The sequence below is a fragment of the Palaemon carinicauda genome, chromosome 37 (assembly GCF_036898095.1).
Source record: "Palaemon carinicauda isolate YSFRI2023 chromosome 37, ASM3689809v2, whole genome shotgun sequence".
Classification (NCBI taxonomy): Eukaryota; Metazoa; Arthropoda; class Malacostraca; order Decapoda; family Palaemonidae; genus Palaemon; species Palaemon carinicauda.
Window position 1 is genome coordinate 74,640,172 of NC_090761.1, and position 12,798 is coordinate 74,652,969.

At 47.7% G+C, this 12,798-nt stretch overlaps 1 protein-coding gene across 1 annotated transcript in view; it reads left to right on the forward strand.

Annotated features, from left to right (window-relative positions):
• The window catches only part of LOC137629808 (ketosamine-3-kinase-like), a 42,226-nt gene that overhangs the window by 13,552 nt on the left and 15,876 nt on the right, over positions 1-12,798 (forward strand). The window contains exon 5 of the mRNA XM_068361458.1: positions 3,938-4,093. Within this exon, the coding sequence (XP_068217559.1) occupies positions 3,938-3,949 (12 nt within the window). The 3' untranslated portion in view covers positions 3,950-4,093. The remainder of the gene's footprint in view (positions 1-3,937; positions 4,094-12,798) is intronic.

Here is a 12,798-nt window from a genome sequence, read left to right on the forward strand (position 1 = left end):
GGAGTACATTCCCAGTCCCCTGTGGCCGCAGGGCATAAAAACGATTAGAATAGCGCCAATGTATCCCTGCGTGTCGTAAGAGGCGACTAAAAGGGACGGGACGAGGGGCCTGGGAACCCCCTCTCTATTATATACTCCAGTGAGACATCGATGTACTTTCATTATTTGAAGAAGGGGGACTTCTTGTGGCACACCTAGTTCTTATGAATGGGACTTCTGTACGTACACCCTTTTTCATGACATGCAAGGATTTCTTCTACAGCAATTGACAAGCATCCTTTGTTTTAGTCATGTCTTGTGTAATCCTTCTTTCTCTTTATATGATTGGTAAAGTTGGTGATTATTTAGCTAATCGACTGTGACATGGATATATCGGCTGTTGATATCTTAAGAAAACTGACGTACAGTGAGCCCTCGTTTATCGCGGTAGAAAGGTTCCAGACCCGACCGCGATAGGTGAAAATCCGCGAAGTAGTGACACCACATTTACGTATTTATTTAACATGTATATTCAGACTTTTAAAACCTTCCCTTGTACGTAGTACTGTTAACAAACTACCCTTTAATGTACAGAACACTTGATGCATGTACTACAGTACCCAAAACTAAAACAGGCACAAATATTAAAGGCGATTTTATATCATGCGTTTCCTAAACACGCCAAAAAGCGCGATAAAAAATGGCAACCAATGTTTTGTTCACGTTTATCTCTGATCATAATGAAGAAACAAACGCATTTAGTGTACACATCGGTGTATAGGTTAGTTTTTGCATCGATTATATTGTTTTATACAGTATGTTGATTTTGTTATTACCAATGTTTTACTTAATTTTTCTTAGGACTTCCAAATGAAATGTTTTTGTTTCAGGCGGCGTCATAAAGTACGCTCCATCTTCGATTGTAATAAACAAACGAAGGCATTTAACGCGCATGATGAAAGTGATAAATAATGATATTACAGTAAAAGTTTTTAGAAAATATGTTATTACAAATATTATTTACCGTATCTATATAAAATCATACATACGTAGCAAAGCAGGAAAACAATTTACGAGAGAGAGAGTGAGTTGTTTTACGTACGTAAATGTAAATTTTAAACAAAAAAATAGCCCCATTTCATATAAAATAGGATATTACACATATTTTACTTTATCATATTACAGTAGTCTGTATAATACTGTAAAGTTCAGCCCGCTTCATTCCAGACTAGAGGAATGTGCTTGTCAACAATCTGTGCACAGCATCTCAGATAAGGTATACCGAATGGTCTTTGGATTACTTTGTAGCCGACAAAGTCCCTACTTTACTGGGTCCTTCAACCAGGGATCTGTTCGCAATGCCCCTGAACCTCAGGCTGCCGTTGCTCCCCAGCCCTAGATCCCAAGGCTCTCTGGCAAGAAACAGGCCAATAACGGTGGGTACAACAATGACGTTTACGTCTCATCCCTGTTTTGTCTGGAGAAAGGCTTTCAAGAAGGCTAGAACATCGGTCAGCCTCTCAAGGACTCTCATAGCTCCACTATGGTATTACTCAGAACAGTTTCTAAACCTTCTGTAGCTCCTGATAGAGTCTTCAAGAGAACCCTCACCACATCACAGACAACTGGACTTCTACACCTACCACAAGCTATAGCTTTGCTATGGTTGTACGCCTAAAGACTAACCAGTACCTCCTCTCTCACAGAGGCTTTTTGCATTAAGTTGCGAAAAGGTTGTCTAGATATTTGAGGAATTCCTCAGCATCAATCTACCAGGTAGTATAACGTCTTCTGTGGTTGGTGTCATGGGAAAGTGTCTCTCTCCACTCGATACCTCTATTCCAGCAATAGCGGAATCCTCGAGTAGATGCAAGAGGAAAAGACCCCCTTTTCAGTTTCAACAGGTAAAGACGATCACTCAACCTTGAGCCTTCTCCTTCAAACTGAAAGGAAGGGACATCCTCTCATCGCTAGACCTTTCCTAACTCATACAGACTTACAACTTGCCTTTCCCCAGTCGGAATTGAGACCTTCCTCTTGGAACATGGTTCAAATTCTCCGTTCTCTAAAGAGGCCTCCTTATGTTCCACTTCACCAGGCAAAAAATTTTCACCTGGTTTAAGAAGACAATGTTCCTACACGCTCTGACAGCAGCCATACGAGTCAAGGAACTTCATGGTCTCTCTTTCAACATCGCCCATTAATGAGAAGGGTGAAAGGCAACGTTCAGTTTTGTCCCCGAACATGTCGCCAGACACAGTCTCCAGAGGTGAAGGATCCTACACAAGTCTTTACTCGGTAACGGACGATCCAGATCATCCGTTACTGTACCGAGGGTATGGTACGAGACTCTACCTTTAGAGAACGGCAACAGCCCACCCGGGTCCCTTCCCTTGTCATCAGCACTGGGAGAGACTAAAGGAAGATCACCAAAATATCATCCCTGCTGGATTCACAGAGTCACCAATTATGCCCTGCATCCAGAGCCTCACATGACGACTGATGATGTCAGGGGCATAGCTATGCCCCTGGCCCTTCTAAGCAGATTACTCTTTGAAGCAAGTTTTTACAAGAAAGGATGTGAATGCTCCAGGTGACTTTCATAACCTTTCTCCTGCAAGACGTGACCCACAGGAACTCGATACGATCTCTTATCGGTCCTGTGGTGGCTGCACAGCAGCTGGTTGTATACCTCAAGCTCCTTATTGGACAAGTAGTAGTAGGTTGAGGGCACTGTTACCTGTTTTTTAGTCTGATTGAATGAAAAGATTTGACTGGCCCTTATTCTTTTTGTCATCCTCCCCTCTCTTGGGGGAAAGCAGCATCCTGGGTTCTCTGCATAAGCTGACCTCAAACCACTGCAGGTAAACCATGCTCCCTTGTGCACCTAGTATTAAAACTAATACTGTTGCGTCCCCATACTCTAGCGAGGTGATATTGCGAAAGTCTTGGTTACAACATTTTCTCCTTCCAAAGACTAAGGAATAACTTTACCTAGACAGCCACACTTCTGCATATCTCAACACACAGCTTGCGTAGGTCGCGGACTTTAGCGAGGCGCAGGGACTCCTTATTTTTGAGTAATAACATACTCGCATAAGGAGCCCCCGGGTAAACCTAAAAGCCAGATTGGCAGGGACGTCCACCCTTCCTAATGGGTGAGTAACCCCTAATAAATAGTGTGGTTTGTATTCCATTTACGGAACAAATGACAAATTCGTAGATAATTTGTATTTTTCCTAATTATACAAACCTTAGCTATTTATACAAACTTGCCCGCCAGCCCTATCCTCCTTGAAGTTCTACCTCCAAGGAAAGTGAGCAAAATCACAGGTGTCTGAGTGGGAGTGATAGCAAGCTAACCATCCCCCCCCCCACCACCTACCCCTCGCCAACTAGCAGTGTGGGTAGTTAACCCTCGCTAAATTTTAATGCCTCGTCATTTCAGCTCCGCCGAAAGTAATACCCCTAATAAATAGCTAAGGTTTGTATAGTTAGGAAAAATACAAATTATCTACGAATTTGTCATCTATTATACTTTATTAAATTGCCAAGCTTGGTAATGTCTTCTAGGGATAAATTTGCCTTGGTTCTTGTTTTGTTAAAAGAACTCTGTCAGTAATTCATCTAGGTTTTGACATAGCTGTTATACCAAGATGAGAATATTTTGATTAGTAATGAAAAGTGAAAGATTGTCATTTCATGTAATGCTAATGTTTATTCAAGACTTTTTTCACGTAATTATAATTATTTAATTTATTGAAAAAGATAAGAATATTACAAGCCAATATTCATTCTTCGATTGTTGTTCAATACCTTGTTCAACTGGCTAATCTGTTCTTACATAAATCGTCGTTTTGATCCTTTGTTAGACAAAATCAAGGAAAATTTACAAATGTACCTTTAAGCCCACAATAAGTAATCCAGTTTCAAGAAATTAATGATTAAACTTTTGCAGGTATCTGGTTGATAACCAACATAAAACTGCAAGAAGTTGGAAGTGGAAATAGTCCAATGATACCGACCTCCAGCAACTGGACTCTTCACAACTGAAACCCCACAACTGGACTACCTACAATTGGACACCCACAACTGGTTCGTCACAAGCAGTGTGGTAAGTGCGTCATTTTAGTAGCTAAGTTTTGTCAGTACCTAATCTTTAGGGGTCTGTTATTTCCTACGTATTATTGCCTTCGCCAGAATCGAAGATTTTTAGAAGGTTGTGTATTCATCTCTGTTTGTTTATTTGTGAACAACTTTACACAAAAACATATTGTGCCAATTTTGACCAAACGGTATTCCTGATGGATTTCTGTAGCAGAATATTCTAGAAGCTTAGAGGACCTGTTTTAAAGTGTGATTGGCTTGCCTTACCTCAAATCTTCTGTCCATTCAAGAAGACACTAGCATGTTTTGGTTTCCATTTGGTTACGTCCATTCAAGAAGACACTAGCATGTTTTGGTTTCCATTTGGTTATAAGTTTCAGTGAATGTGAACCAAGTGGCAAATGTTCATGCTGTTTATTTCCAAATCTGTGAATTAGTTCTCTTAAAACTATTATCATCATCATCTCCTCCTACGCCTATTGACGCAAAGGGCCTCGATTTTGCAATCTTAAAACTGTAGTCTTGTGAATTTTATATGGGACTTACTTTTTGTGACAAGAACTAATATAACAGCCGATTCCCTTCCTTTTCCTTCATTGCGAATTCAATGGCATATATCTCTAGTGTATGTGAAGCGTTTTTCTAAACGTCTTGAGCAATGTGGTCCTGTGTCTCTTAATACAAATATTCCAGGGTAGGGGAGTACTAAAAGGTTGAGCCCATTGTGATATTTGCTCTTTCAGATCTTTGTAATGTCCTGAAAGACGAGGCATTCTTTTCACATGATCAATTCTTCTTCTTGGATCTAATGTGTCCCCGTCAATGCAAAAATAAACTTCTTCTATTGGTATATTGTTCATACTTAGTTGTCGAGGTACTGATTATAGATTTTTGTTTCAAGGAAAGTAATTCTAGTATTGTTTAACAATTCCTAACAAGGTGAAAGCTAAGATACTTTGCCAAGCTTGATAGTTGATTCTTATAATGTTGTGTGGAAGTGAAAACTTTACATTTTTGCAAGACTCTCTCTTTGTGTTGACTTTCAACAGATGGTTTTGGCTGGAGATGTAATGAACATATTCCCTTTTCGGGTTACGATAAGAAAAGATAAATTGTACCGTAACTGAAATACAAACCACGCTATTTAATATGGGTGATTACTTTCGGTGTAGCTGAAATGACGAGCCATTAGAATTTTATCGAGGGTTTACTACCCCACCGCTAGTTAGCGGGGGTTAGGGAGGGTAGCTTGCTACCCGCCCTCACACACCTGTGCTTGAGCTGAGCTCACTTTGCTCTCCGCTCGGGTGGTAGTCGGACGTGTCCGCTGTCACCCTCGCCTTCTTTGACAGCCATTGCTAATACTTTTTGCTTTTCCTTTGACAGAGTGTGTGTGAAGTTGGCCTCTGCTATGCGTAAGTGTCCTGGATTACCTGACCGCCCTTGTGGCACGTATATGTCGGCGGTCGAGACGGACCCCCACACCTTATGTCCTTCCTGTAGGGGCCAGCGGTGTGATAGGAATAAAGTGTGTGGTGAGTGTAGGGAGTGGTCTACCTCCCAGTGGGAGAGGTTTTCTCGGCGCCGGAAGAAGAAGTCCAGACGGGATATTTCTCCTTCGATGGTTTCTTTGAAAGGAGAAAATCCCAAGGGCTCTTCTTCTGTGGCCCAAACCTCCTCCGAAGCTCCCACTCGATCGGTTTCTTCCGAGAAACTGTCGAGTGGTAGCGTAGGCCGTAGTTCTGTTGACCGATCTCGGGGTTTGGGAGAGGGAGTTGCCTCCCATAGCGAGGCAGCTCTTCCTCCTCCCCCGGGGGAGGATTTAAATATGCCTGTTTTTAATAATGATTTGTTATAGCTTTGGGCTTCCTTGGGGCTTAAGGGTTCACCCTCCAAGGAAGCCTTGTTTGACATGATCAGGTTAGGGGCAGCTGTCAAACAATCGCCGACTTTAGCAGAGGTTGATCCTCTGTCTATCGTCAATGTTGTTGTGGCAGAGGCTTCCGATGAGTTATATCAAACATCTGCTCGTGATGTTCCCGATGTAGCTGAAGGCTTAGTTCCCCCCTCCGAACATCCTTCGCGGGAGGAACTAAGTCCAACGGTCTCTCCTGCCGGTGATTCTCTCCCTCGGGGGAGTTCACTCACAGAGACTCCTCTTCGGAGGACTGCTGATGATCAGCCCGCTGACTTCACGGCCCTCGGAGGGCGTGTAAGGCGTAAAGCCCACCTTCCTCTTCGCTGTAGAGGCCTTCCTTCACCTCACAAGGGTGTTAGAAAGCGCCTCTTCGGTTCATCATCTCCGCAGTCCGCCTGCGCGCCAACGATCTCCTGCGCACCCACGATCTTCTGATCTGGGCTCAGTGGGGAACGCGCCATCGATCGCCAACGAGCTATCGGTCCCCACCTGCGCGCCATCCTCCATCAGTGCGCCATCGCGCGCAGTCTCCGACGCTCGCCCACGAGGTTGCGCACACGCACACTGCGCGTCCTCCCCATCACCACAGCTAGATTTGCGCTCTCAACACGCGCCCGCGCACAAGGGATATGTCTCCTGCGCGCGCGCCCAATGTTATCGCCCGTACGGGCTCTTCGGCCAGACCCTGCGTGCCAGCGCGCGCGCATACAATCACCTTTCGCGCCCGAGCGCTTGTTCATCCTTCAGCGCGCCCTCTGCCATCTCCAGCCCGCGCCCCTGCACGCCATCGCTCGCCCGCGTGCCCTCGCCATCGCCCTCGCGCGCCCGCGTGTGCAAACAATCTCCCGGGCGCGACCCAGGGCAATTCCCATCGCGCGAGCGCCAGCACGATCCCCAGCGCGATCCCACGCGTGAGGCTGCATGACAACGCGCGGCCAGGTTATCGTTGCGTTCCCCCCGCAAGCGCAGAACAGCGCGATCGCCGGTGGGAGGGAGGATTCCGGATAGGTCCAGGGACTTTTCTCCTTCATCTTTTCAGGCAAACCCCCCTTTGGTAACTCCTCCTAGGGATCGAACGATCGCCTTCCCTCCAGAGGGAGTTTCTGACAGCGCAGCTGTCAGTCAGCAGCCTTGGTTTGGATCCCTGGTCAGAGCGGTCATGCAGGCTTTTAAGCCTGTTCTCTCTGAGGTGGGCCACAAATCATTGGCAGCTTCTACTCCCCTGAAGAGGAAGAGAGGAGTGTCTGACGTGGTAACTTCTCCAAGGGCGAAGCTGACTCTTCAGAAGTCCTTGAGGAAGGCCTCCTCACCCCCCCAGACTTTCACTCCGCCCCCTTCGGACGAAGATTTCCCGTCCTCAGGGGAGTCACGCGAGGTGAGGCGTTCCCTCATCGCACCAATGAAGGAAACTCCACCTCGCGCTGGGAAGTCTTCTCGGGTAGGGGTGGAGAAGAGCCTCCCACCATCACTGTTGGAGTCCTGCATCCCTCCCAGGAGGGAGTCGAAGGACTCTAAGACTTTGCCTAAGTCATCCTCAAGGATTAGACTGGAGCCAGCCAAGCACTCGGAGAACGTCCACGAGTCCCCCTAAGAAGAGCCTTTTGGGACAGGAGACTTTGCTGCTAGCCCTTCAGGAGGGGAGCTACAGGAGTCAGAGCATGCGTTCTGGCAGGTTCTGACCCTTATGAGGAATCTCAATGGGTTTGCGGATCCGGAGATTCCCCTCTTGAGGGCAAGGACACGGTCTTGGACCGAGTCTTTGGTACTCAAAAACCCTCTAAGGTCAGTGCGGCTTTGTCCTGGTCTCAAGGGGTTAAGAGTGCCAGAGACAAGGTCGAAGGCCAGCTCTCCGAGCTTGCCTCCTCCAGCCGATCCAGCGCTGGCAACAAACTCCTCCCGCCTCCTCGAGTCCATCAGAGGAGGTACTTTGACATCATGGAGGAGACTTGTTTAGCTCTTCCCCTACACCACTCTTTGGAAGAGCTTACCAGGGGAGTCCCTCTAGAGAGAGACTCCAACCAGCAGGTCTCGTTCTCGGCAACGGAGATCCTTAGCCAGGAGAAGGTAGCGAAGTGTGCCATGCAGGCTAGGGTCTCTGGGCATCCTGTTACGATCAGAGGACTTGTCCAAAGAAAGTACCAGGAAGGCCATGGAGACCTTTTTACTCTCAGGCACGCGTTCAATCGAGCTTCTATCCCACCAAGTCTTGAACTTGTGGGCTAATGCCATCTTGAAACGTTGAGATGCGGTGTCTGAGAGATTCCATCATAAGGTCCCCAGTACCGAGATCAGCAGGCTCAGACATTCTTCCATTATGGGGAAGAACTTGTTCGAGCCTAAGGACGTGGAACAGGCGGCTTAGAGGTGGAGGAAGTCCAACCAGTACTCTCTCCTACATAGAGCTTTAACATCGAAGCCCTATAAACCTCCAGCAACCCAGCAATCACGTCCTACCAAGACCAGAAAACCGGCAGCTACAGTGAGGACAACGGTGTCTAAGCCCTTTCCTGTCAAGGACAAGAAAGGCAAAAAGTTCTCCAGGGGAGGAAAGAATCCTAGAGGGAGCAGCCGAGGCCACAAACGCTAGGATTGGCAGTCCCCCTGCATTTCCACCAGTGGGGGGATGCCTACAAAGTTGCGCAAACAGGTGGAAGCAACTTGGGGCCGATTCCTGGACGATTTCCGTAATCAGTCAAGGATATCGCGTCCCGTTCACATCTCTATCTCCCCTGACAGCGGATCCAGTGTCGTTGAGCTCCTTTGCCATGGGATCGGCAAGGGGGCAAGCCCTTCGGGCAGAAGTCCAGACCATGTTGAAGAAGGGCGCTCTCCAACAGGTCGTTGACGGGTCCCCAGACTTCTTCAGTCGACTCTTTCTTGTAAAGAAGGCGTCTGGAGGCTGGATACCAGTCATCGACCTCTCAGCTCTGAACAGGTTTGTCAAGCAGACCCCGTTCAGCATGGAGACAGCAGACACGGTCAGACTTGCAGTGAGACCGCAAGACTTCATGTGTACACTGGACCTGAAGGACGTGTACTTCCAGATCCCAGTCCATCCGTCTTCAAGGAAGTACTTAAGATTCAGCCTAGACAACAAGGTGTACCAGTTCAAGGTGCTGTGTTTCGGTCTCTCCACAGCACCACAGGTTTTCACCAGAGTGTTCACCCTAATATTGTCGTGGGCACACAGGATCGGCATCCGTCTCCTCCGTTATCTGGACAAGTGGCTGATCCGAGCAGACTCGGAGTCTGCCATTCTTCGACATCGAGACAAACTTCTGGGACTTTGCCAAAATCTGGGGATCATGGTAAATCTCGAGAAGTCTTCTCTGCTTCCTACTCAAAGACTGGTATATCTAGGCATGATCATAGACACCAATCTCCACAAAGCCTTCCCATCAGACGACAGGATAGCAAGGCTGAGGAGGGTCGCAAGTCCTTTCCACAGACGAGAAGAGCTTCCAGCCCAATCTTGGTTACGTCTCCTCGGTCACCTCTCATCCTTGGCCCGTCTAGTTCCCAACGGTCGCCTCAGAATGAGATCCCTCTAATGGCGACTCAAGTCCCGGTGGAATCAGGGTCACAATTCCCCGGACGTCATGATCCCCATGGGTCCTGCGGAACAGACGGACCTTCAGTGGTGGGTGACAGACGAGAACCTACGAAGGGGAGTGGATCTTCTCGTCCTCCCCCCGGATTTGATGCTGTTTTCGGACGCCTCAAAGAAAGGGTGGGGGGCCCACGTTCTGCATCACAGGACCTCAGGCCTTGGTCAGAATCAGAAAAATGCCTCTATATAAATCTACTAGAAATGAAGGCCGTATTCCTAGCCCTTCAACAGTTCCAACAATACCTGGCGGGTCACTCTGTGGTGGTGATGAGCGACAACACCACAGTAGTGGCTTACATCAACAAGCACGGAGGTACTTTTCAAAGCTGCTATCCCATCTCGCAGTAGAGATATTGAAATGGACCGAAGCCCGCTCGATTCCACTATCGTCTCGCTTCATTCTAGGCAAGAGGAATGTGCTCGCCGACAGTCTGAGCAGAGCGTCTCAGATAGTGAGTACCGAGTGATCTTTGGATCATCTAGTAGCCAACAAAGTCCTGACTTTGTGGGATTCCCCAACTGTGGATCTGTTCGCTACAGCGCTGAACTTCAAGCTCCCGCTGTACTGCTCCACAGTCCCGGATCCCAAGGCACTCTGGCAAGATGCCTTCCAACAACGGTGGTACAACATCGACGTATACGCCTTTCCCCCGTTCTGTCTGATGAGGAGGGTGCTCAACAAGACCAGAATATTGGTCAATCTCTCGATGACCCTTATAGCTCCGCTATGGCATCACGCGGAATGGTTTCCAGACCTTCTGCAACTCCTAACGGAACTTCCAAGAGAACTCCCTCCGCGACACGAACTACCCAAACAACCACACGCCAACATCTTCCACAAAGCCGTAGCTTTTCTACGACTTCACGCCTGTAGACTATCCAGCATCTCCTCGCTAAGAGAGGATTTTCGCAACAAGTTGCGAACAGGATGTCTGGACACCTGCGAAGGTCATCCGCATCTGTTTACCAGGCAGATTGGGGAGTTTTCTGTAGTTGGTGTCGTGGAAGGGGTATCTCTCCACTCGATGCCACTATTCCAGCAATAGCGGAGTGCTTCGTGTATTTGCGTGAAGAAATGCGCCTTTCAGTCTCGGCAGTGAAAGGCTATCGCTCAGCCTTAAGTCTAGTCTTCAGGATCAAAGGAGTGGACATTTCTTCCTCGCTGGAACTTTCCCTACTCATACGAAGTTATGAACTTACCTGCCCTCAGTCGGAAGTGAGACCTCCGCCATGGAACGTGGTTCGAGTTCTCAGGTCTCTTAAGAGACCTCCCTACGAACCATTACGCCAGGCTTCAGATCGCCACCTAACTTGGAAGACGGTGGTCCTACTAGCTTTGGCCTCGGCCAAGCGAGTCAGTGAACTTCATGGTCTCTCTTATGCATCGCCCATTCAAGGGGGATGGGGGGAGGTAACGTTCAGCTTTGTCCCTGAGTTTGTTGCTAAGACTCAGAATCCGGGAGTGCCGGACCCTCGGTTCGAGTCTTTCCAGATTTCAAGTCTTCGTTCTGTAACAGATGACCCAGACCATCTCCTACTGTGTCCAGTAAGGAGTCTGAGGCTATATCTCAAAAGAACGGCTGCAGTTCATCCCCAAGTGCAGGCATTGTTTGTGTGCACTGGGAGAACTAAGAGGAGGGTTACCAAGAATACCATCTCGGCATGGATTTTTAGGGTGATCCATATGTCCCTGAATCCTGACCCTCCTTCGTCACGTCGCCCTAGGGCACATGATGTTAGGGGCGTAGCTACGTCCCTGGCCTTCAAGAAGAACTTTTCAGTGACGCAGGTTCTACAAGCGGGGGTGTGGAAGCGTCAGATGACCTTCACAACCCACTACCTGCAAGATATGACCCACAGGAGGCTCGATACGTTCTCTATCGGCCCTGTGGTCACTGCACAACAGCTGGTTTAAAACCTCAGGCTCCTTAATGGACAAGTAGCAGAAGGTTGAGGACATTGTTACCCGGTTTTAGTCTGCTTGAATGAAAAGGTATGTCTGGCCCTTATTCTGTTCTTCATCCTCCCCTCTCTTGGGGAAAGCAGCATCCTGGGTTCTCTGCACAGCTGACCTCAAACCACTGCAGGTAAACCATGTTTCCTTGGGTTCCTAGTATTAAGCTAATACTGTCACGTACCTATACCCTGACGAGGTGGTATTGGGAGAGTCCTAGCCTAAAGTTTCCATCTAAAGGACTACAGGTCAACTTCCTAGGAAGAGTCACTCTTCATACCTTCACACACAGCTTACGTAGGCCGCAGCCCTTGCACAGCAAGGTTCTAGCGAGTTGCAGGGACTCCTTATTGTTGAGTGCTGACACACTCAGATACTGAGTCCCCGGGTAAAGCCAAAAGCCAGTACTGGCTGGGAATTGCCACCCTTCCTAAGGGGTGAGTCACCCATATTAAATAGCGTAGTTTGTATTTCAGTTACGGAAAAAATGACAAATTTGTTGGTAATTTGTATTTTTCCTAACTACAAACCTTAGCTATTTTATCAAAGTTCCCCACCAGCCCTATCCCCCATGAAGTCTTACCTCTAAGCAAAGTGAGCTCAAGCACAGGTGTGTGTGAGGGGGGAGGGGGGGGTAGCAAGCTACCCTCCCTACCCCCCGCTAACTAGCGGTGGGGTAGTAAACCCTCGTTAAAATTCTAATGGCTCGTCATTTCAGCTACGCCAAAAGTAATTACCCATATTAAATAGCTAAGGTTTGTATAGTTAGGGAAAAATACAAATTACCTACGAATTTGTCATATTTCTCCAGGACTGAAGAGGAGCCGGGTTTGGGTGACAACGTCTGCTTTGCGGCACCTCGTCTGAGCTTATATAACCTTAACTCTTTCACATATATAACCTACCTCCTTAACATCCTTATCGCACTTATGGGCTACCAATGCAAGAGCCATGTCCTACTATAGTATATGCAGGGCAATTTAAGACCAACCAACCATGTAATGAACTAGCAAATTCGTGGGTCTAGTCAAACCCCTGTTCATGTTGCTGAGGTAGCTGAAGGCTTAGGTTCCCCCTCCGAACACCTTTCGAGGGAGGAACTAAGTCCTACAGTCTCTCCTGCTGGTGATTCTCCCCCGCGGGGAAGTTCACTCACAGAGACTCCTCTTCGGAGGCCCTATGATGGTCAGCTTGCTGACCCCACGGCCCCTCGTGGGCGTATAAGGTGGA